The sequence below is a fragment of the Thermobia domestica genome, chromosome 8, assembly GCF_964235325.1.
Source record: "Thermobia domestica chromosome 8, izTheDome1.hap1.1, whole genome shotgun sequence".
NCBI classification, from domain to species: Eukaryota; Metazoa; Arthropoda; class Insecta; order Zygentoma; family Lepismatidae; genus Thermobia; species Thermobia domestica.
The window spans coordinates 134159956-134184981 of NC_137461.1; the positions used below are offsets into that span (position 1 = coordinate 134159956).

The window sequence follows — 25026 nt, forward strand, 5'->3', positions numbered from 1 at the left end:
CCAATTGTCGGTAATAAGTTAATAAAAAAATAATAATTAATTTTTGTATTTTATCATATATTTACTTTTAGGAGAGTGAGAGATAGAATGGTATCAAATAAATAAATCCGTAAATAAAAGAACGGAGAATAAGAGAGCACCACAACAGTTACTACTTCGAAAGAAGTTTCTTTGTCCTTATAGTGTTAATAACTTGTATCTTTATTTACTAGTTCTTAGAACATACTTCTTTTTAGTGTGTGCTTTTTAAAAAATGTATAAAATTATAAAACAATACTTTCTAAAATTAAAGCCATACAATAGTTTACTAGGTGCTTGGGGTCCCTGGTTCGATCCCAACTCGCGCCAATTGAACTTTGTGGTGGACAAACACCGTGTTCGTGGGTTTCCTCGGGGTTCTCTCGTTTCCTCTCCACTTTCTTCATTCCACCATTTCATTCATTTCTCATCATCACCGTCTCCTTTAGCTTAACCGGCATAACCGTCGTACGTACAACTCATTCATTTCATTTCATTTACAATAGTTTACTATTTGAAATACTTTGCGCTATGGGGACACTATATGAGTGTAATTATTTATCCACAATTTTATTCCTTCAATAGTTGTTCTATCTTTGTTTATACAGTGTGTCCCACTCGGTATCAGTCTAATTGTTGTCCACCATAACTTTTCTTTTTTTTAAAGAAAAATACGTGGATTCACATTGGTTTAGGAGTTGATTACTGAGTACATTAACTATTGAAAATACCAGCCATTGGCCTGTAGACACTAACATATTTGAGATGCGACGTCGCCTGTTAACCAAGATGACAGCTCGAGACCGATAGCAAGTATAGACATACTGTAGATCAATTGATAATTTATGGAGAGTGTATATAATATATACTTTTGTTTATACTTTTTGTCTTATCTTGGTATCAGGAATCACTCCCAAACGTTGTCGGTGTTGCCGACTAGCGTGAACAGAACTTTTTGATAATTTAAGAGTTGAGTCACAATTTCATAGAGAACACTTCTTGAAACTAGAGGAAATTTATCAGATAACGACGAAATTGTAAACCGTCTCTTCTCTTTCACTTTTTCGTCAACTTTCTGCACCAAGTCTTCAGTGATAACAAGAGGTCGTCCACTTCGTTCCTCATCATGAACATTCATGCGACCATCTTTAAAAGCTCTAGCCCATTTCACACTTCACTAATCTGGCGATGAATTTCACCCGCTTTCACGCTTTAGCACAGCGGCTGGATTCTCAATCGACGGAGATATATTAACTACTTACAAGCAAACGTAAACACTGTCGAATGTTTTCGTAATGACGTTTGTGGCTTGCTAATAGACGAAAGTAGAAAGCAGCGCGGGAGGCCGATCACAGCGGCGCAGCGGCCGACTACAGCGGTGCAATTATTACTGAAACGTTTACAAGTAGTATATATATCACAGTTAAGAGTGATAAAGTGTCATGGTGTCTGGTGCAGTTATGTTGTGGAAGTGGCTCCGTTTAAAGCGCTGGAGAAAAAAAAAGTTTAAAATCACTGATAACTTGTAAAATGTAGTTGTACAGTTGCGTGTATATATTGCGTATAATCTGCATTAAGAGTTTCCTCATCTATCTGTAGAATAATGATTATTTATGTGATTTTCTTAGTATTTTGCTCCATCGAGGAAGGCTTTGTTTACAATCTACTCTCCCGGATGTAGGAAACATGAATCAGCATTGGAAACTCTACATTTATTTGCAGTGATGGTGTAGTGTAACATTCGGTTTTATAAGTGAGCGAAACTGAGCAACTGTACTTTTAATTCAAAAAGTATTGAGCAATGATTTAAAATATAATTATTGATTGTAAAAGAAGTGTCATAGTGAATCTCAAGTGGATACTTTGATGAGATAATGTTTTATCATAAAAATTGTACTGATCAAAAGGAGACTGAATTGCTTTATTACTCCTACTGTGAAATATACTTCTGCCGATGCCAGCGTTGGAAACATCTAACGTTTTTCCGTCTTCAGAGATACATAATGGGGATTTGTGGTAAGTGTTTTAAGTCTATTTCTAGGCAAGATACTAATTTAAAGATACAATGTGGGGAATGCAAGAACCTCTTTCATGGGATTTGGGTTAATATTAAGGAGGAGGATGTTAAATTTCTGAAAGTCAGTGACCAGATTTGGCGTTGTGAAGATTGTAGCAGAGTGCGACGAAAATCTTTGGTTAGTGATAATTCACCTGAAGTGAGTGAAAAAATCTCTACATTAACTAATTGTGTCAATTGTTACTAAGCATTAAAAATGAAATAAACGATATTAATGGTACCAGTAAAAACTTGAAGAAGAGTTAGACAAATCTTTAAAGTTTGTACACGCGAAGTTAGACGAAAACTTTAAGTCATAAGAAGTCAAACTGAAGAGCTGAATAAATGCAAGGGCGACATCGACGTGTTGAAAAACGAAAATTTATTGTTAAAAACAAATAGATAAATTAAGAGTTGAATTAGATGAAATAGATCAATACAATAGAAGAAACACAACCGAAATTCATGGAGTTCCCCTCCTACATAAATATGTTAATGGCATAATCAGAAAGGTGATTGTGCACTCAATATTGATGTTACTGAGAATATGATTGATAAAAATCACCTAATCAGCCAAATCCAGGTATTATCCTAAAAAATTTTAAGCATTCTGATAGGATAGGTTTATTAAAAATAAGGTCAAAAGAAATTTGTCCTGTAAAGATCTTAGTTCATCTATTGGAGGCCCTGTCTATATTAACCATAGTCTGACATTGTATAGGCGAATAGTTTTTAGTGGAGGTAGAAAAGTTAAGAGAGAAAAAAAATCTCGACTATTTATAGATAGACTATGCTGGTAATATCCGACTAAAGAAGAAGGTTGAAGATACTTTTGTATATACACAGTTGAGAAAGTAAGACATCTGACATAGATAAATGAGTGAAAACCATAATTTGATACATTTACATTTTCAGAATGTTAGAGTTATACGTAGTAAACCTACAGAATTGTATACAAATATTGCAGCTTCACATAATATTACTAACTGAAACTTGGCTGTGTGAGGGTATGTACAATGGTTAATTTATTGACCAAAGGTATAATGTTTTTCGGTGTGATAGGACTCATAAAAATAGTGATGGTGTTCTCATAGCTATTTTAAGGGATTATTGTGTATCTGAGGTATCCATAACCGTAAATTGTATTGAAGCTCTCTGTTTAAAAGTTACAATATTTAGAAGATTTTATATAGTATTGGTATACTTTCCATCGAATAGTAAAGTAGGAACCTATAGTGATTTTTTTTAAATATTGGAGGAAATTGATGACATGCATTATCAAAATTTGCTTGTTGTTGGTGATTTTAATATATCATATATTACAGATGCTGATTTTGATTTATTGCAAGGTGGATCTGTTTGTAATTCGTTGGCAAATTTCATTTCTTTATATAACTTTACATCACATAATTTAATATGAAATATTTAATATGGAGAACTTTAGACTTGGTTTTGTCTAATTTTGGAGATGATATTAATCTAACTTGAAATACATCTCCATTATTGGCAGAAGATAATCATCATCCATGTCTTAATTTTAATATTAATCTTAAAAATTTTACGCCAGGCGTAAATCATAGTTCAAGTACTATGTTTAATTTTAGCAAGGTCAATTTTTATAACCTTTATAAACAACTTAAACTACAAGATTGGATCCATCTATGTAATGTAAATGATTTTGATAAAACTGTCAATTATTTTTACAATGTTCTTAATAGTATTATTGAAGGAAATGTGCCGAAAAGAAAAATATATAAGAAATGTCAATATCCATGTTGGTTTACATCAGAAATTAATACATTGAAAGAAAATTATTATTATAGGGAACACAAAAAACTACAATTATAATTTAAATAAATTTAAGGTATTGCGTAGAAAATCAAAAACATTGATTAAGAGGGCTTACTCATTATATGTAAAACATCAGAAATCGCATTGAAGGATAATCCAAAAACTTTCTGGAATTATATAAAAAATAAGAAGAATCAAAATTTAGAAATAAGTCATATGACTTACAAAGGTAAATTAGTTACAACAGAAGTGGACATAGTTTACAACTTTGCTCAATATTTCAGAAATGTTTATTCTCCCTAGCTCTGTTTTCGATACTATCTCTCATAACAAGTTAATCATACCGTATTGTTTGATGGTGAATTTAATTTTTGAACGTGAACTTAAAGAGGCTATTAAAAAGTTAAAATCTTCCAAATCTAGAGGGCCTGATCTATTGCCAACTTATTTATTAAAAGGATATGGAGAGGATTTAATAAAACCATTACACTACATTTATAATCTAATATTAAAAACTTCAGTGTTTCCAGAAATCTGGAAGATTAGTAAAGTTCATCCCATACTTAAGAAAGATAATGCTATGATTATTGAAAATTATAGACCAATGTATCTAATTTCTACGGCAGCTAAAATATTCGAGCATATTCTCTATAATAGAATATTTCATCATGTAAAACTTTACATCTCAAATTTTCAATATACATTTTATCCATGGAGATCGACTGTTACTAATTTCTTTATATTTATACAGTTTATTGCAGATTTCCATAATAACGACTCTTTTGTGGATGTAATTTATACAGAGTTTGCGAAGGCCTTTGATAAGCTAGATCGTGCAGTATTACTTTGCAAATTATCTAATTACGGTTTTTAAAAGCAACTACTATTATTAATTTTTTCTTACTTAAATGGTCGAAAACAATATATAGTGTATAATAATCATAATTCTCCGTTGTTTGATGTTAATTCGGGTATACCACAAGGCTCTAATCTTGGACCTCTATTTTTCTTGCTGTAATTAATGATTTGCCATCTGTACTTGAACACTTACACTGTTTATTATATGCGGGTGATATGAAATTATATAAGGAAATAAGAGAAATTGTTGATGTTTCAAAACTTCAGAAAGATCTGAATAACTGCCATTTATGGAGTGTTAAAAATAAGTTACATTTTAATATAAATAAATGTAATGTAATTACATTTTCTGAAAATAGAAACCCTATTCACTATAATTATACTTTAACAAACACTATTCTTAGTAGAGTTTAGGAAATAAATGATTTGGATGTCATTGTAAATACCAAATTGCACATTAGAAAAGATTGTCAATGAAGCTTTCAGATTTCTAGGTTTTGTGATAAGAAGTACCAGAGATTTTAATAGCCCATATGTTAATATTACGTTATTTGATTTTCTAGTATGAAGCAAACTTGATTATAGTATAGTTTGAACACCGTATTGTAAACAGCATATTGCAAAAATTGAACGGATTCAGGATAAGTTTCTGATATACTTATATTACAAACCTTATAGAATAAACTGTTATGAAAATAAAATACCGTATGGAACTCTTCTAAGGTTATTTGATGTTGAAATATTATCGGCTAGATGCAAGTATTTTCAACTTATATTTCTTTTTACGTTAGTAAATGGAATTGTTGATAGTCCTGAGTGTTTATCATTTATTCAATTTTAATATTACATATAACTGCTTGAGGACAAGATCGTCTTTTGTTTGTAAAAAGTCTAAAACAATTGCACATTTGAATGTACCATTGATAAGTATGTGTAGATTATGTGACAAGTTAATACAAAATAACATTGAAATTGATTTTTCTACGCCACTTACTGCCTACATAAGATCAGTTATAATAATTTTACCACGTTTAGATGATCTATAGTATAGATATTTCAATTGATAAGTAATTGATTATGATATTTGTAATGTTATGCCTTATTTATTATACAATGCAATTTAATTCTAATATGATAACAATGTAAGTTATAAATATTTCAACAACCCTTCTAATGATACTATTTTCAATCTTGCTTAGTAACAATATTGTATCTATGAATAATTGTTTTTGATTAGTTAATTTATGAACTCTGTTATGCCCCTTTACTAATCGTTTCATAAAACTACTTTAGAAGTATTTCACTGTTCCTGTGTTCATAAAACATTACCTGTATATTAGACTTCGAATGTATTTTCTATGTTTTTGGTCAAATGTGAATTAGCAGTTTATTTATCTTCTCTTTCTAGTATCTTATTCATATGTTACTTTCTTTTTACGCATTTAGTATTTTGCCATTAAATATCCTGATGCTTTCTTGTTGATATATTTTCTGTGTGATTATTAGAAGTATGTGTGCCACCAGGGTGCGAATTATGGCCAGGGATGGAGGGGAAAATTCCCCTCTGGAAAGGTTTTATCCCTGGCTGGAAGGCAGAAAAAATTCCCAGGAGAATGCTATTTTCCTCTCTTATCCTCAGTTACATTTCTTAGATCATTCAAATTCTTCAATTTAATGCGCTAAACGTAAATCCGTTTGAGTATTGTTAAGATAAAATTCATTGTAAAAAGTAATTTGGTTATTTTAGGTTAATATTGGTGGGTGTTGGGAGCTGCGTGTGTATGTTATTTGATAAAGAAATTTTAGTGAGATCTGAGGTTGTAGTTTAGGATAAGAATAGTATAATAATGGTGTACTTTCCCACAAAACTAAGCCAAGTGTGTTAAGTTTAATCGTCGTTGCCAGCAGGTTTGGCACGGTTATAGCAAGCTGATTTAAACGGGGTGCTTTTTTCTTACTTTATTCCCCCTCTGAAAAAAAAAAACCTATTTCGCATCTTGTGTGCCAGTTAGAAAGACACAAACAACAAAAGATACAATTTTTGCAAAGAAAGACACATTTTTAGTGCCATATAAACTTTTTTTTTCATTTTCTCGAAAACTATGCATGCAATTTTACTCCCAAGCATGGCATTATTTTTATCTCAATACAATCTATCAATTGACATACGTATGTGTTGCTCTTTGGACAATATTATAGAGAAAAACAAAGTTTTAGAGGTAAGAATTTTGGGCCATATCTCATTAACCATGGCTTGTACGTCATCTTAAGAGTATCATATTGAAGAGACTGGTAATAGTATATTCTAACATCAATTTCGTCTTAATAGGTGGCATAATTGAGGTACACCATCAATTTTTTTTGAATTTCAAAAATAATTATTTTTCTCAATTTTCTCGAAAAATACGCATGAGGATTTACATTCATCCATATAATTTCATTCAGCTCATTGAACTTCAATCAATTGGTATAAGTCTTATGTTTAGACATGTTTTTCCCGTGTGGTGCTAATAATATCGTTGAATTTGTCAAATATGAACAAAATCATAAAGGGAAAACTTTGGCCGATGTAAACTCACACCTAAAAAGTAAACTAATTCTTGTGGACTTTTTCATGAGAAATGATTTATACCGCATATTAGAGTCATTAATAAAACTTTGTTTATGAAATATTATAAAATAAACTGGATCATGTTAAAAAGAACTGTAAAAAAATTACTACATTGGTGTTTGTGGATATTTTCATGAAAAGTAATTTACGGAACATTGTAAAGTGAGTAATGAAGTATTTATTTATGAAATATCAACAAAAATAACTCGAGTCGTTTTTCAGAAAATCATCTGGAAAGAAACACTCCCAAAACTAAACTACCCCTTCGGATTTTTCATAAGAAATTACTTATCCTAGACTGTACTGTTATTATAAAGTTCTGTCGCCTTTTGTGGAGGTCTGTGTTTCATTGGCCCTCACACCGTGAGTTGAATGCGAATGGAGATAAGGCGGTCAGTTGTTGGTGTGGGTATATCCAACATAATTATAACCTGCTTGTGGCAGTTCAGTTATACCGTGAACTTGCGTAAGAACAGAATGAACATGGGACCTCCACAGAGCGTCATAAGGGCGTGTATGCTGTACGAGTTCAAACTGAGGTCAAACACCTCTGCAGCGGGTAGGAAAATGTGCCAGGCCTTTGGTGAGAGTGTCGTGACTACACGCACAGTGCAGCGGTAGTTTAACAAGTTTAAGAACGGTGACGAAACCACATGCCGGAAGACCAACACATATACAAAATAAGATCTTCAGGCAGCAATTGAGGCGAACAGTGACCACACATGTGACGAACTGGAACTGCAATCAGTGTGAATGGAGAAACCATTCGACAGCACCTCCATCAATTTGGGAAGCACTACAAGTTGGGTCGATGGCTCCCACATGATTTGACTCCGGGCCAGAAGGTAACGCGAGCACACACCTGTGTTTCTTTGCTGTCTCGTGTGAGGAACTAGCCATTTCTGGACAGGGTGTTGACACGTAATGACAAGTGAGTCCTGTACGAAGCGAGCATCATTAGTTAGTATCCCATGAACCGATTCCAAAACAACCGAAATCAGCACTGCACCAGAAGGTCCTCCTGTGTGTTTGGTGGACTGCTCGCGACATTGTGCGTCGGAAACTGCTATCAGCTGGTCAGAGCATTAGTGCAACTATGTACTGTCAGCAGTTGAGTCGTGTTCAAGAAAAACTCAAAACTTTGGAGCTAGCAATGCTAATCCCACGTGGCTTGGATGACAATATTCTACGCCTTGGGTAGGAAACACTATTGCATCCGCCATGCTCCCCGGACATTGTACCGTCCGATTATCGCCTGTTCCATTCCTTGGAAGACGCCAGTTCAAATCCCTAATAAAGGTGCAAAATGCACTTGATACCTTCTTCGTTTCATGTTCCACCAAGTTCTACCGCGATAGAATCTATGACCTTCCAGAACATTGGCAGAAGGTCGTCGATGCTGATGGGGACTATTTTTAATCTTCCAGGTACGTCTTAGGTAACATATGGATATTCGAAGGTGGTGGGTGAAAAAAAGCGACAGAACTTTCTTGGTTACCTTTGTAATAAAATATTTATTTATGGAATGTTCACATTTTATATATCACAAAATAACGATTTTGTAATAACTACAACATAATATGATTCAATTTAAGAAGTGAAAGGGAGAAATTTTAGTGCGGTGGTCCACGAGCGTCTCTGGCGGGGGGACAGGGAGACGTGTATCCCAAAAATTCTGTGTATAAAAGGAAATTGAAGAAGGCTGAAGTACTTACAGAGTCCATTATAAAAGTAATACGCATTTTCTAAAAAAAAAAAAAGATTTATTGATCGTACCTGTACAAATGCTTAAAATTCTTCAAAATACTCTCCCCTGCATCAGTACACTTGCGGAGATGTGTCTGCCACGCCTGGAAGGTACCTTGAAAGTCTTCGACGAGAATGCCTCTCAGGAACGTTGTAACATGCTTTTAGATGTTTTCCACGGTCTCCCAATGCTGTTCTTTCAGCTCTCTCTTCAGTCGGGGAAACAAAAAAAGTCGCACGGAGCCAAGTCGGGACTGGAAGGGGGATGAGGGACCACCGGGGTGTTGCTCCGGGCCAGGAAGTTGGTAACGATGAAGAAGGTGTGGCTGTGGGCATTGTCATAGTGAAGCTTGACCGTGTCTTTGATGTCAGCCTTCACGCGGGTGACCCGGAGTTTCAATCTTTTAAGCACCTCCAGGTAAAAAGCTGAGTTGACAGTTTGCCCCTGCGGTACAAACTCAAAATGGACGATTCGTCGGACGTCAAAGAAGACAATGAGCATCGTTTTGATGCGAGACTTGCTCATTGGTGCTTTCGCCTTGTGCCACCTCCCAGGCTGTGACCCTGAAATGCAATCGTCCTTGAAGGCCTCTTGAAGCATCTGTAATGTTTCGGTTGCATTCTTTCCAAACTTCAAGCAAAACTTGATGATGTATCGCTGTTCAAGCGAACACTCCATCGCGCTGTGTTACAAAGTCGAAAACAACACTTGAAGCGGAGACACGTCTTTCCGCTCACACTGCTTGGAGCAAGCTGGCGACCGGCTGCTTTGGAAAGGCAGTTCCCCACTACATTGCCCGACCCCCACCATATTTACCGCGCTGCCATGGATAGTCGCGTCATAATAAAATTATGCGTAATGGACCATGTATGCCGAAGAAGTAAAGAAAAGAGAAATACATGAATGTTATATTTGTTCTTAAGTAGTAGTATTACACTATGTATATACAGATGGTGATCAGAAAAATGGAAACACCTGAACGAAATTGCAACTTACCAGATTAATATGGTGTCGGGCCACCTTTCGCCTTCAGAACAGCCTTGATGCGATGTGGGATGGAGGCATAGAGGTCGTGAATGGTAGCAAGTGAAATTTTACACCATTCCTCGTGCAGGGCATCGGCCAGTTCTGTGAGAGAGGATGGAGGTGGAAATCGTCGCCGGAGTCGCGTTTCCAAGTCGGACCACAGATGTTCAATTATGTTGAGATCTGGGGATTGGGCGGGCCAGGGGAGGTGTTGGAACTTCATCCCGATGTTCCTCAAACCACGCTGCAACAACGCCAGCTGTGTGAATGGGTGCATTGTCATCCTGGAAGATGGCGTCATTGTCCGGGAACAACATCCGGAGCATAGGATGCAAGTGGTCTCCTAAAATTGCGACATAATGGTTGGCAGTGATTCGTCCGCTAAGTGTGACCACAGGACCCAATGAAAATCATGATATGGCCGCCCACAGTATCACCGAGCCGCCGCCATGTTTCACAGTTGTGCGAAGACACTGCAGATCATAAGCTTCTTTGGGCGTTCTCCACACATAAACACGGCCCGTGGTTGGGAATATGATGAAGGATGACTCATCCGACCATATCACACGTTTGCAGTCCTCAACGGTCCAAGTTGCATGGTTGCGGCACCATTTGCGGCGTGCGAAAGCGTTATGAACCCTGATGAGCGGTTTGGCCCGTGCAACACGACCCCGTAAGTTCATGTCATGTAATTCGCGGCGGACTGTGATTGTCGAAACAGGGGGGGGGGGGGGTGCTGATTGAGTTCCTCCGTCACTTGCTCCGCAGTGGCACGACGATTCTGCGTGACAATGCGCTTTAATACCCGGTGTGACCTGTCACTCATGATTTTCTTAAGCCCACTGTTCTGCTTCCCCGATGTGGTTTTCCCGTGTGTTGTGTAGGCCGTCATCACCTTCGACACTGTCCCACGCGACACACCTAACACAGTAGCCACTGCCGTCACACTCACTCCACATAACCGCGCACCAACAATTTGCCCTCTTTGAAACTCTGAGAGGTCTCCCATTTTACACTACCTCCGTCTGCTGCAGCCACTGGACACTGCTGTTCCACTGCGCCTGACGTAGTATGGAGACCGACCTAACACACCACCACCAGCGGTCCGGCGCTGCGGGCGCCGACACCACTGCTAACCCATACATCTGACGTGTTGCCAACTACAGGTGTTTCCATTTTTCTGATCACCATCTGTATTTGTATGAAATTTAACTTCTGAGAAGGAATTCCTTTCTGAATACCGTAGTATGATCGGATCAAAACAAGAGATAGAGTACAAGTAATGGATAGCACTAAAGCATATAATTGCTATATCAAGACAAAGATAATGAATATAATGGTTTTAAAAAATTGCAAAAGTTGTCATATCACAATCCTGAGATGACTGTGATGGATTCCCACTGAAAAAAATATATCTAATGAAAAGCAGGAGACAAGTTAGTTATTGAACAGTTTAAAGATGGGGAAGAAAAGAGATTTGTTTGGAATATAGAAGAAATTATCACTTGAAAGGGAGTAGATACTAGGAACAAACTAGTTGTGGGAACATTTTGAACATCGAGAATAGGGATACGATATTATGAAGGTAGCACAGCAAAGAAATATGGACTGCAGACGAAACTTTACAAAACTAGGAAAAGAAAGCATGGACATAATGTGTATAAAGTTGAACTGGGAATTGAGTAGTGAAATTCAACAAAGACAGAACTATACAATAGACATAAAGGGACCCTAACGTTCCCTATACAGAAACTTCTAATATGTAGCAAGGGACTGTCCAGAGATGGAAGACTATGATTAATTATACTGGTAGAGGTAGAAACTCTAACCCGCTAACTCAAGTAGCTCACGATTTTGATGGAAATTTAGTCAGGGTATGCAAACATTCTTTCTTCTAGTCGTCCCCCTCAATTTTTACATACCAGAGACGCCTATGCGGTGGCCCATACCTTTAATTTGTAATTGAATTCGTGTATCATTAAATTTGAATGCTAATTTAAAGAGCTTGCTAATAATAAACTAGTATTTTTTGTTTTATTCAAAATTAACCGTTAACATAATCAACAATTACGTTTTAAAATTATTCAGTCTTCTTTTATATTTGATGAGAACAAATAGGGTGGGTATTATTTTCTTCTTGCCGCAAAATTCTGCTGGAAGCTGTCTTCTTGTATTAATTGCATATTGGCCTCATTTCTATCTGGTATGTGTAATGCTTAATATTTTAGTAGTTGTAGAAAGTTGTTACGTCGTTCTGTTTATTTTTATTATATTAATATCTGTGTATTTTTACTGTATTAATAAAAAATGGCACTATTTTTATGTAGTAGTACAAGCCTTCCAGGATTTAGAGTACATTAACTATATCTATGGAATTACGTCGTTAAAATCGTACACTATACACACTTTTATCCTACAATAACATCGTGTTTCCTCCTGTTCTATTTTCTAATTCACCAGCAAATTAACACATTTCTTATGTCGTTGATCCTTTCGTTCTATTTCATTCTTCTTTAGAACTACAAGTTTCATCAAAATTTCCCCAAAAGCCATCTTTAAATTAGGTAGAATGTCCTCGACATATACTTCCGTTTCTTTTTATATTATTATTATTATTATTATTATTATTATTATTATTATTATTATTATTATTATTATTATTATTATTATTATTATTATTATTTGCATACACTTTTCAACGTTTACTTTAAACTAGCCAAAAACAATAAATATTATTTGAGAGTATGTTTCAGAGTGAACGAATTTGAAAGAACTATTCTAGTCTTTCCTTAATTTACAATTGACTGCGTAATGACTCGGCCCACTATTGACAGCATGCTTGTGAGGCCCATCGTGTCTCCATGTTTTTGAAAGTAATTACTTTCTATACGTTGTACGGTGTTAATAGTGTGTTTACTATATTTGCGTTGGTTTGTTTATGCAACTATGCTGTAGGTTTGGCAACATCTAGCAGAATATATACAGATACATTATTATTATTATTATTATTATTATTATTATTATTATTATTATTATTATTATTATTATTAAGCATTCTGCTATTTGTAGGTTTTGAGATTAAAATAAAATCTTTTTCCTTAGTTTCGGGTCTGGAAATGTTTATTCCAGGTTTCTCAATTTTCAGCTTCTTCTTCTAAGTTCTAATATTATATTAAAGAAAAAATATAGACATATCATAAGTAAATAGAGATTTCTATTTATAAGCTTTCCCGTTTGTTGACCTGTACCCACTTGATACAGAAACCAAATAGTAACCAAAGGATACAGATTAATATCTTATTAATTGACATGTATAGCTTAAAGCAAAGTCTAAATCCGTTGGGGCATGGAAATATTGAGTTCCGTGAATTTGGCCTGGAGTATTTTTGTCCATTTTTCACGCTAACATTAGTGAAGTTCTCCACGGGAAGTGGATTTTTAGGGACGCCGTCTGACGGCACGATCTACCGATGATAGTCCAGTCATTTTTAATTGGGTTCATATCTAGAGACTGACCAGCTAATGCCAATTTTTGGATGCTATTTTGTGTCTGTCATGTTTGAGTGTTTTTGACAGTATGGCAAAGGATACCATCCTCTATAAACAGAGTTGTTTTTGCTAGCAACTCAGTGGAAAATGTCGATAGCAGTAGCAGACTCTGAAAAAAAAAAAAAAAATCGATGTATCCATCGCTGTTGTGCGCTCCAACACATTCCAGCAACTCGGAACACCCAGGGCTCCAAATGACTCTCCAGACCAAAAGTAAAAACCCTCCATGTTTAACTTTGTTTACGGGCAATCCAAGTGGAATTCTTGAGGAAGTTGTCTTCAGACCTATGTGCATCTGCTGGAGGAAAATTGGGAAAATATGGGTTCATCAGAGAAAATTACGTGACGCTAAAAGTTATCAACGTGCTGCACAAGATTTGTTGTCCACTGTTTCCACTTAGCACTGTATTTATTTATTTAAAGAAGAAGAATACAACAGGCTACTACCTAATTATAGTATTCTAGGTTATAGTAATTATTCATGCTATTATCTATTAATATTCTATAACAAAGTAACATAATAGTATTAAAACTGTTCATGTATGTTATTAAAATATAACATACGCACAAGATACTGATTATAACGTTTCTAAACATAACTTATCAAGTTGTATTTTTAATTAATCTCATTGCCATTAAGGATATCTATTGCCGATCTAAAGTAGTGAACACTGTGGTAGGAAACACACATCCACCATGTAGCAGACTTCTTTAAGATTTTTGTTTTAGTTTTATTGCAAAAAAACAGAACGTTATTTCGATCTCGCTTGTTTGGATGAGGGATCCCAAAATTGATCTTTTCTAACAAGTCAATACCATCGATTCTATTGTGTATTTTATTTAAAAAAAGAAAAACAGGGTCATTAGTAAAAGGATCTTCTTTCCAAGTATGGTAAATGAAAATTAGCGTTTAGTTGGGAGGATGAATCATGTTTGGGATAGTTCTGACAAGGGAGGGTCATGTAGTGGCTCCGCTGAAATCCGAACGAGATAATTGTGTTTGCATTTTATATGCTAAAACTAAACGAATCCCAAAGTTATACGTGCCACCGGGAGGAATATCGTGAGTTACAACATATTTTGTATATGAGAAAGCTACAAAGCTGGCAGAATAGTTTGAACCGAGTCATTTGTTCGGAAACGATTGGGTAAATGGAAAATTCGGCAAACACGTATTCCATCATTTTCAAGGACACACCTTTTGGGATAAAAAAGTTTGCCCCAGGGTCCTCCGCAGGGTCCCGGACGGGGTCTAACTCAAAACTTTCAATTGACAAGGGGAGTTAAGTAGCACATCGTTTGAAAGCTGTTGTAAAATGAAAGAAAATGGATTAAGTCTAGACTCTCTACGATAACCCTGTGCAAAATGGCGGTGGGTCAAAATGTAAAGAAAAGCTTAATTGAAAAGTCTATGGCCACCTTGAATCCAAGATGACCGCTTAAAACCTATGTCATTCATAACAGTACAAATCTAAATCTCTATTTTTCTCTATTATGCATTTAGAAGCAATAGGAAGACTAAAGAACAATTGAATTTCGATTCACTTCAACTGTCCTTTCGTTCCGTAACAAGACATATATGTTTTGTTTCTAATGCACGTTCGTCACGAATCGAGTGCTGCTTGTTCTGTAAGTGAAGAAGTATCGCAAAAGACAAAATTGATTGTAAAATCCATATACCTAAATTATTTTGAGTTAATACTATTGTAAGTTATATTTTAGCTCGAGACTAAATGAACAGCAAGGAAAATACGCAATAAATGGTATTATTATTATTATTATTATTATTATTATTATTATTATTATTATTATTATTATTATTATTATTATTATTATTATTATTATTATTATTATTATTATTATTATTAAACTTTTATTACATTACAAAAAGTGGTAGAGGAATAAACGTGCTTTACAAAGTTCGTTTACTTACATACCCGTATGAAAATAAAATGCATAAGGAATTTTCAAGGCATTCAAGTGCTGCGCCAATTACAGCCATTGACAGGTCACAAGCCTCTGCGCTTTGCTCCATACAAAGTGGAATATTTTCGTTATTTTAAAAGATAGAACAATGATTCTGATACCGTTCGAAAGCTCTTAATGTAAACTCTTTTGTATACTTCACAAATATTCAATATCTTGGTAGCATACTATATTATTTGATGCTGGAGACAAAAAATACATAAACGAAACAGTATTTTTGCCATTTAGGGCGCCATTATTAAATATGGCGGCCACACATGATAACTAATTTCAATTAAAAATAATTTTATATCCATTTTCCTTCATCAGGCGTAAAACGGTGTTTCAATTTTTATTTATTAACAAGTTACAAAGTGTTAAAATTGTTACAGGTGATTTTCCATGGCCGCCATCTTGAAGCCACCATTGCAAAAAAGTTTGGGGGGTGAGGGGCAAACACCCAACTTTTTTTTACTTCCTTCTGGCCACAAGAATATATTTCAGTAATAATTTCCTCCATGCACGGACTTGCATACAGAAGTATTGTCAGTCCCAGGACTAACCTCCCGCCGTTTTGCACGGGATTGTCGTAGAGAGTCGAGACTTAATCCATTTTCTTTCATTTTACAACAACTTTTAAACGATGTGCTATTTAACCCCCTTGCCATTTGAAAATTTTGAGTTGGGCCCCGTCTGGGAATCTGTAGGGGACCATTGGGCAAATTTTTTACCCCAAAAATTTTGTCCTTGAAAATGATGGGATACGTGTTCTTCAACATTTCCATCTACCCAACTGTTTTTGAACAAATGACGGTTCAAACTATTCTGCCAGTTTTTTTTTTTTTTTTTTTTTTTTAGCTTTTACATTACAAAATATGTTGTAACCCACGATATTCCACCCGGTGGCACGTATAACTTTGGGATTTGTCTAGTTATATCAAATGCAAACACAATTGTCTCGTTCGGATCTCAGCGGAGCCATTGCGTGACCCTCCCTTGTGAGTCTTATTGAAAGTGAGAATTAAAAAAAAAAAAAATGAATTGTGTTTTCGATTTTGTTAGTATATTTGATATAGTCCGGATTCCATATTCGAGAAGCATATCCCAGTTTCGACCTGATGTACGCGAAACCAAGTACTGTACTTTGAGATGTTCAATTTTTCTGAAATCCTTACCAACTCTTATAATCCATCCCAGTTTTATTTACTATGAAAGAAATGTGTGTTGCAAATGCCAATGATTTTCCGCGGAAATTTGGAACAGTGTCGGAGTTGAGAGCAAAGTTGAGGGTCCTTGGCGTCGGTCCTTAAAGAACCCCATATATATACATATACAAGAGCGCCGATCCTGGGGAACCTGGCCCCAATGCTCATGTGAGCTCCCATGTACTTTTATGATTACGTATTTTTTATTGTTATATGTATTTTTTATGAGTGTACAATATTCGACATAATTTGAATTCAATTTGTCTTAAAATCCTCATATATGCCTTCTTAGATCCTTGTCTGCAACCAATTATTTTAGTTTTATTTTTAAGATGGTCAACAGAAATAGAATACTGGTATTCCTTGCATAGTGATCATTACTTAGTATAGATGAGTAAAATCTATCGTTCAACAATTCTGAGACACAAGAGAGTCAGTTTTGTTTCGTTTCCTGACAAAATTGAAAAATGGGTTTAATAGATTTTGCTTCTATATCCCTGAATTTCGTTTTCTTTGTCTACAATCTGGAATAGATCTTTTTCTGTAAACATAAAAAGTAAAGGAGAGAAATGGTTTTTACTTATCTGTGTACGCATGAGACAACATGTGAAACCGAAGAGGCGCAAGGGGTCATTACCGATTAGAGGGGGCCTTTGCTAAGTACGAAGTTTTACTGGCTCATGGGGCCACAGTCATACCAGCAAGTGGGAAGTCTTCTTTCGGGAAGACAAAGTTAGGTTTTCGCAACGTTTTTGGTAGGAAGACTCAAGAAAGCATTTGCTATCGTGAAAATTCGACCAGGACTACAGGTCCTGGGCTTCGTGATCCCTACGGGGCCCCTCGGGCCCCTGGTGATCGCCAAGTAGCCAACATGGCCTGTCCGGCTGTAACGTTCCTCTTTGAGCGTTACATTTTCTCAAAGAGATTATTCGTAGAAATGTCCAATTAGCTCTTAGTAAATGCTATTTTCTTTTATATTTTCTTAATTCTCGACTCTCGTGAAGGATTCAAGATGGTCGACAATTGGACTATTGTATGTAATCAGAATATGCTATTTTTCTTTGTATGCCTATGTCTTGCGTTGAGCGGCTTCTGAGAATAGCGCTGACTGTTTGAAATAATTTTGAAATTTTGTGTTTCGTTTAAACAGAGGGACTAATTATAAACATACATATATAAACGTTTATTTATATAATTTTTATTTTTATTTAGTCATATATATTTTATTATTAACGTTGTTGTTTCGGTATTACGCTCTGATGCGTAGTAAGGAGCGACCAATCAAAAGCGAGCGGGCTGCGGAAGCGTGCTCCCCTTTGTCTCAGCTCTTTGTACTGAAACGTGGCGGAGGTTGGGATGGAGGCGTAGTTTCTGTTCATGTCCTTAGACACGAAATTACTGCGAATTGTGCAGTAAGTGATCGTTTTCTATTACAAATGTCTTTCTAAGAGCTGCCGTGGTCGAACAGTGAGGTTGGATTAGTGTACGTGCAGTGAATTACAATAATTCACCCATAAACACTCAGCTTGTGCGTGTTCAGAATATTGCTGGAATTGGTGTGGCACTCGCTAATCACTGCCGTGATGAAAGCTGAAGTTCGATAGTCCTTCTCTAAACTTGTCTCTGGGACCACATTCGATTGTGTATGGCCTCGTCCTCTTGAAGTAGTGATTCCCCGTCCTCTGTTTTCCTTAATATGGGACTCCGTCCTTTGTTACTCGTCGTCTGATTCCACCTGCTTCTGTGGGACTTAAATGTTCCTGACTGCGGTCGTTGTTGTGAACGTGAGCGTTGCAGCAGCTTTGCAGTAAAAATCTTGTCTACCTGGTGAGAGTAGTCGGGAAGCGTACTTGCTTGCTATTAACCAAGAAGGTTACCGTTTGATCAACCTGCGCCAAGGTTAAGGTTGCGGCTGCTACGTGGTGAAATGCCTAAGAAGTCATCGGAACCGGTCGCCACCCTAGGATGCTGCCCCGAATGGAGCCCTTTGCACTGACCTGTGGTGCCAATGTTGTCTACTCGTAAAGCGGGAAAAAGGTTGGGTGAGCTTTGGTCACCGTCCCAGGTAACTATGTTTCATTATTCTCTATTCCATTCTGCGAAAGAAGTAATGTCGTCCAGGAAACTGTGAAGAAATTTGTCCACTGTTCATATAATTCGTCCAAGTTGTCTCTGTTTACAATATCTAGTGCTATATTATTACCGTCGTGAGTTTACTCTATTGTCTCAAATTGTCTATAAAGCAAATAATATACATACATTTATTAATCATTGGTTCCTCAGTGTATTTACATACTACATGTGTATCAATTTTATAATGTCTAAAATGTCGTCTAAAGTAAATCCTGTTCGTAACATGTCCGAGTAAGCGAAAGTGAGTCTCTATCCAGTAAGTCGAATCATACGCCTGCGGGGTAGTCTGATATCAACACCGTTTCTCTCTTGCTTTGAATGGAATCATTTCCCCGAGTTGTGTAAATGTATAATGTATCACTTGCTACCATCTAGCCCATGTTCGTCCAGTAGCAGGCATTCCGTATTATCTATTTCCTCAAGTACTACGTTTGATAAAGTAAAGATTGATTAGCGATGGCTAGCTCATGTCTGTCCAGTAGCGGGCACTCCGTATTGTCTATTATAATATATATATATATATATATAGTTTACAATCCAAGTATTAAGTCGCCACACAGAAAATCTATGTAAATCCTCGAGTTGTCTGTATGTTATATCTTATAACGCTGTTTCACTAGTTCAGTAAGGCGCGCCGAAGACGGTGGGTATACAATACCACTCGCACTTTGATGTGATAGTGTCAGGGGTAGAGTCTAATTTACTGGCTGGTCTTGTACTTCCTATAATGTTTCTGCAATATGTATTGTTATTACCGCCGCTGTTAATTGTAAGTTATGTCGAGGGAAATGCCCTCTTAACAGTTGGTTGCGGAAGTAGTGGAGAAGTTATGTGCCTAGGGAGGAAGGTTAATCGACACAGCCATATGTTTACTCCCTCTGCGATGAGATGTTTTGTGAACAGTAATGTAATTGGTAATTTCTCTTTGTGAAGTAACCTACCGAAGATTATGTCCTAATATTCAGTCGAGGAATGTAAACAACTCTCTTACTGTTATTAAAGATACTGTTTAAATATTGTTGTTACTTATCTTTGAGTTGTGTTGGCGCTAGAAGTTCTCTGAAATATTTTAAGACTAAATACATATGATTTTTTTCTGACAATTGAGTTTAGCTGTCCATGATTACTAATGTTAATGATAATTCCAATATTATACGTTGTTTGCAAGGGAGTTAAATAAATATGATTGCAATATATGTGGTGTTGTTCTGAAATGATTTTTTTGACTTTCTCCGTACCGACGATGCCATTAGTGTGCAAGAGGCTGGAGTTAAATAGCGTTGTGCTTACTGGTCTATAATTATAGCGTAAGAAAGGAATAATATCGGCGACCCAATTTTTTCTTTTTTCTTCCTTTTCTTTCCTTTCCCTTAATGTCAGCTACGGATACAAGTTAAAGTAATAACGTTTCGAGTTGGCTACCTGGCCATAGAATCGAACTAGCGTAAATTGTTGCGTTTCACGGCACTGGTCTGGAGTTCCTTTTTCGTTAGTAATCCTCAGGGCCGGCCCTGGTAGACGCGAATCTATGACTTGGCTCCCCGTTTCTCGTAAGGAATAGAGCTAACATTTGTTTGTGTGTGAAGTGTTGCTACTCTTAGTGCTAACCGCGCGAAGACATTGGTTTGTTGCCCACAGCAATAGATAGGCTGTTTTATTTTACTGTAGTAATTCCAACTTTATTGAAATTTGTGGAAGGGCACTTGTAAAGAATAAACAAAAATAGTTGTACTTATTCAAATATAAATAACAAAAATTCAAACAAATGACAATATATATAAAATGATTGTGTATACAATACCCAGCTCAATGCTGAAAATCATATTTGAGAGTAGATGAAAATTTTCTTAGAGTTTCAGGTTAAATACAAAACATCAAAATTCCATTATTTAATAGTTTAAGTTAAAAAAAAAACTTATTTCCTTGCTATCAACTGACACTGGAATAATGGCTAAGATTCTTAACAAAAATATTTGTGAAAGTGTCAATAAATAAATTTGAGGGGGCAGCATTGCCGACGAAAGTAAGAACTCTTTCATTTACGTCAATATCACACTCCTTTTCGTGGATCAAAAGCGATTGGAGATTGATGCAACACTTTGTAAGTTCACTTCTCCCCAACTTTTGAAGGCTATGGATTCACATAGAAATTTAAAGTTATCATTGTGTTTTTAAATTTGTTTAAATGTCTGACATCGAACTGATTTCAGTGTCTAAAACCACATAAAGATGTTAACTTCGAAAAAAGTCGTTCCTGATCCTGCTTCAACAGGTTTATCATCACATTCGTATGGAAAATAGAATTCTCGACTTTTCAAACCCTGATGTTAGTCTCATATCTCATAATTCTGGACTGATTTCCAATTTCTCTGCCACTTTCGTTCAATCACTTAATACTAGTTAGACCTTTCATCGATTTCATACTTTCCAATATATTTTTCACATTGCCAATCAGATCTAAGGCTATTTGTAAATTCTGTTTCCTTTCGGAGCCCTTTACTTACATTTGTGTACCTAGGTATAGGTCAAACAACCAAAACCTTCTTGAAAACTGATTTGTCTTTGTCTTCATTCGCATCATCGTCGTCACTATGCCTAGACTGATTTTTATCAGAGACATAAAAAATTTTTAATAACTTCGCCTGTTTTATACTTCCTTGTTCTAATTCGGTTTTACGTTTTCCACAAAATGCACCTAATTATTTCTTTCTTCCAGACATAATTCAAAATGGGTATTTATTTAAAACATCAAAGATTAAACCATTACGGAAGTATAAGGAGATCCAGAATTAACATATCCGTCACTAATATGAACGTAAATACTAATATGACAGCGCAACTGATGTTGTTTCTACATAAAAATACAGTAGCTGAGTGAGTCATGTTATGGCGCGAAGGGTAGTGGTGATGGGTGATTCAATTGTTTTGCGAAGTGATAGAAGGTGGATAGTTTCATCATTATCGTTGACGTAATCTGGTCCATTAAGCTGAGTTGACTGCATACTTTTAGAGTGAATATATTTATATTTAATATACTGAATCGAGGATTCTGTATTACGTATTGCCATTTTACTGAGGTTATTACAGGAATATTAGTTAACATATATTGTAAGCCTATATTTACAACAAAAGACAAATATTAAAATAAAATATTTAATAAAGCATTGTTTTCTCAAGTATAAGGATGCGAGTGGCGAGCGCCAGTTTGGCCAGTGGTCTTTCTTATTCATTGACGGTTTCGCCGGCGCCTCTTAACTTTGCCACCTGATGCAGCCTCATCCATCTCATAAGGCTTGCACCGGCCTTGGTGGTCCTGAGTATTTCAATTCCATACTTTCTCTTGGATTATGGCTCATAATAAGAGATCCACGTTCCAATTCCTCTGACTATTCTGTTCAAAACTTCGTCCCCTTCATTGTTGTAGCGGTGCACAGTGGTCCAGAAACCCTGAAAACGTGGCCAAAATAGGAAGATGTGGTTCCATGTCCATGAAACTTGACAGATAAAGGTTTGTGAGGACGCTGAGTACGATTCTGATATCCGAATTAAAAACTTCAAAATGGCGGATCCAATATGCCGGTCAGAAAAAAGAAAAATCAAGCCGTTGATCTGAAATTGGGTAAATAAAGGTTTTTGGGGGTCGCTGAATATGAATCTGCTATCCAAATGAAAAAATGCAAAATTGCAGATCCAATATGGCGGATGCAATATGGCGGATTGTGGAAACAGATAAGACATGTTGTCACCAAATGTGTATAATATGCAATATATATATATATATATATATATAAAGTAAACAAATATATATTTTCTAACTGAAATATGTACCACGTTGGTTGCAAAATGTGCACACTCCTCAGTCCGTGTTGCATTGTACATACAAAACAAGTATTTTGTTCAGAACAATAACCAACGTGACAGATAGGCAGTTAATAGTCTTTAACACAGTTATTCGGATTGATCATCAGAAGACTGTGCGTGCGGAGCCTCTATATCTTTCAAAAGCATGAGTACAGCTGGAGACAGTTGCTTTTTCCTATGCTTCTGTGCCATGGGTTCGCGAAGCGTCGAGATTTTGGGATCACTTGTGACCAGGAGTCGCGCAGAAATACATCTCGCAACGTGTCCCCTTGCGTACACTTACGAGAATGATGTTCCCTGTACTGTTTGATATGCTTGTTTCGAGCCTCCTGGGCCTCTTCGGACATCTGCCCAATCGGTAATATGCAATGACTGATAATTGCGGATCCATGAACAAGAACTTTATGCACTGAAGCGGGCATGTAGAACTACGAATAGTGTTAAAGGTACAGTTCAGTATATCATTTGGCCAAGCTTAAAATTTACGTGTATCTATCTCCAGCCCACAAGATAGGGCGTGAAGCAACACAGCACACTTCTCGATAAGATCCCGGTTCAGACCTGTTATGAATGCAACCTTATCGACATACTGAAAGAAACGACAGGCAGTGTTTCCGTCATTTGAAGTACCGCTTCCGCCTTGCCTTGGTTCATCGATGATCAGCCCTAGCTGTGCCTTCATGGCCTTTTGGATGTCAGCTTGCTTCTTCTTCATTATCGGTTTGTGTTCTTTACGAATTTGCCATCTTCGAAGATCCAAGCGGTATGCAACATGAAACAGCCACTACATAAAATGGATCCATGTATGAAGAGGGGACAGTCCGAATCCAAGATTGTCAGGTTTTACTGGCTTAGGGCCCTTTGTCAATGTGTTCCTCTCCTTTGGCGTTGCGCCACACACATAACAGGTCTGTGCTGATTTTGTGTGCGTAATCGCGTTACAGAATTTGCCGTCAACCATTGTGAAATGCAGGCTGTGTGTGACCTCAAATACCTTTCCTGCGATGGTGATTTGGCTAGGCGTCAGTTCCCCTATTTGTCCCTGCATACATTAAAATTCTTGTCGTATCAGTTCAGTTGCTTCCTTCTTAAACTGCAACCTTATGGGCCCTCAGAATCTCGGGGATGATGGCCGCTGATTCTGCAACACTACGACTCGTAATCCCTTCCTTTCATAGAACAGTTGAATTGGTACAATTGACGTGAACACAATGTCAGTGTTTGTAGAGCCCTCCTCTTCTGGAACTTGTTTGTATTCGGCGTGTCCAGTAGTACCATCGCATCCCCATTTGATGATGAGCTGAAGTGACATACTATATTTTGCTGTAATTCTTTCTACCACAGGCTCGTGTGTTTGTACAATTCGTGCAGCTGTGTGGTCTAGCAGCGATAGCAGGGACACCTCCGCCTGGGACTCGGTAACGTCGATCAGTTCCAGGCAGCACGTTTTTTTGCGTCAAGCACACGATTACATGCAAGATATATATCACATGATAAGTTCTTTGCGCCGTTTCGCAGCAGCTGGTAATGATGGCATGTCAGATTTCCTTCAAGGAGCAACGCCAGAGCTTCGTCCGCAGTATAACACTTTGCAGTTGTCTGTTGAGACTGCTTCCAAGCCCTCCTCGTTTTGGCAGCCCTGGTTGGTGATTTTTCCATTTCATGCAGCAGTTTGGTCTTTTCCAACTCACCCTCTTCTCTGTATTTCATAGCAGCCGCATATACGAGACACTCACCACTTTCTGTCGACGATCGTAATGACTCCGTCTTTCTTCGCTTCGAGCGCTCGCTGCTCGCCGCGAAGCCTGTATGCGTCCTTCCCCTTCCTTCCATTGACGAAGAAGTTTCAGGCTCAGCTGCATTGTCCGGTCGAAGCACTAACGCATCGTTCAACCACTCCCCATGTTCCGCTTCTAATCTTTCATAATTTCTGTAGCACTGATCTACCAAACTCATTCACAGTTCGCTTCGCTTCTTCTGCTAGTCCCGCTGCTGTTTTCCCCCTCAGGAACGCGACAATGTGCTTCTTTTTTGCAGACCTGCGTCCTGCAGTGGCTCGTAAAACATGGACAAGTTTTCGTCTTGATATGTGATACGCCATGTCTGAAACGAAAAGAAAATGCCCATTCAGCATTAATGACCTATGTTGTTCGTCACATTACGATTATCATAATTACTGATACTGTAAGTCATAACTCCGTTATAC

At 36.8% G+C, this 25026-nt stretch overlaps 2 protein-coding genes across 2 annotated transcripts in view; one reads left to right on the forward strand and one right to left on the reverse strand.

The window, feature by feature from the left end:
* Positions 1-9152: 9152 nt before the first annotated feature.
* Positions 9153-23535, reverse strand: LOC145692309 (uncharacterized). The gene is given in 5 exon segments (XM_081767606.1): positions 9153-9313; positions 9316-9414; positions 9417-9732; positions 9735-9868; positions 23307-23535. Coding segments are annotated over 5 exon segments (939 nt in total).
* The window catches only part of LOC145693221 (uncharacterized), an 85039-nt gene continuing 72219 nt past the window's right edge, over positions 12207-25026 (forward strand). Inside the window, exon 1 of the mRNA XM_081769012.1 lies at positions 12207-12310. The gene's annotated coding sequence lies outside the window, so the exon portion shown is untranslated. The remainder of the gene's footprint in view (positions 12311-25026) is intronic.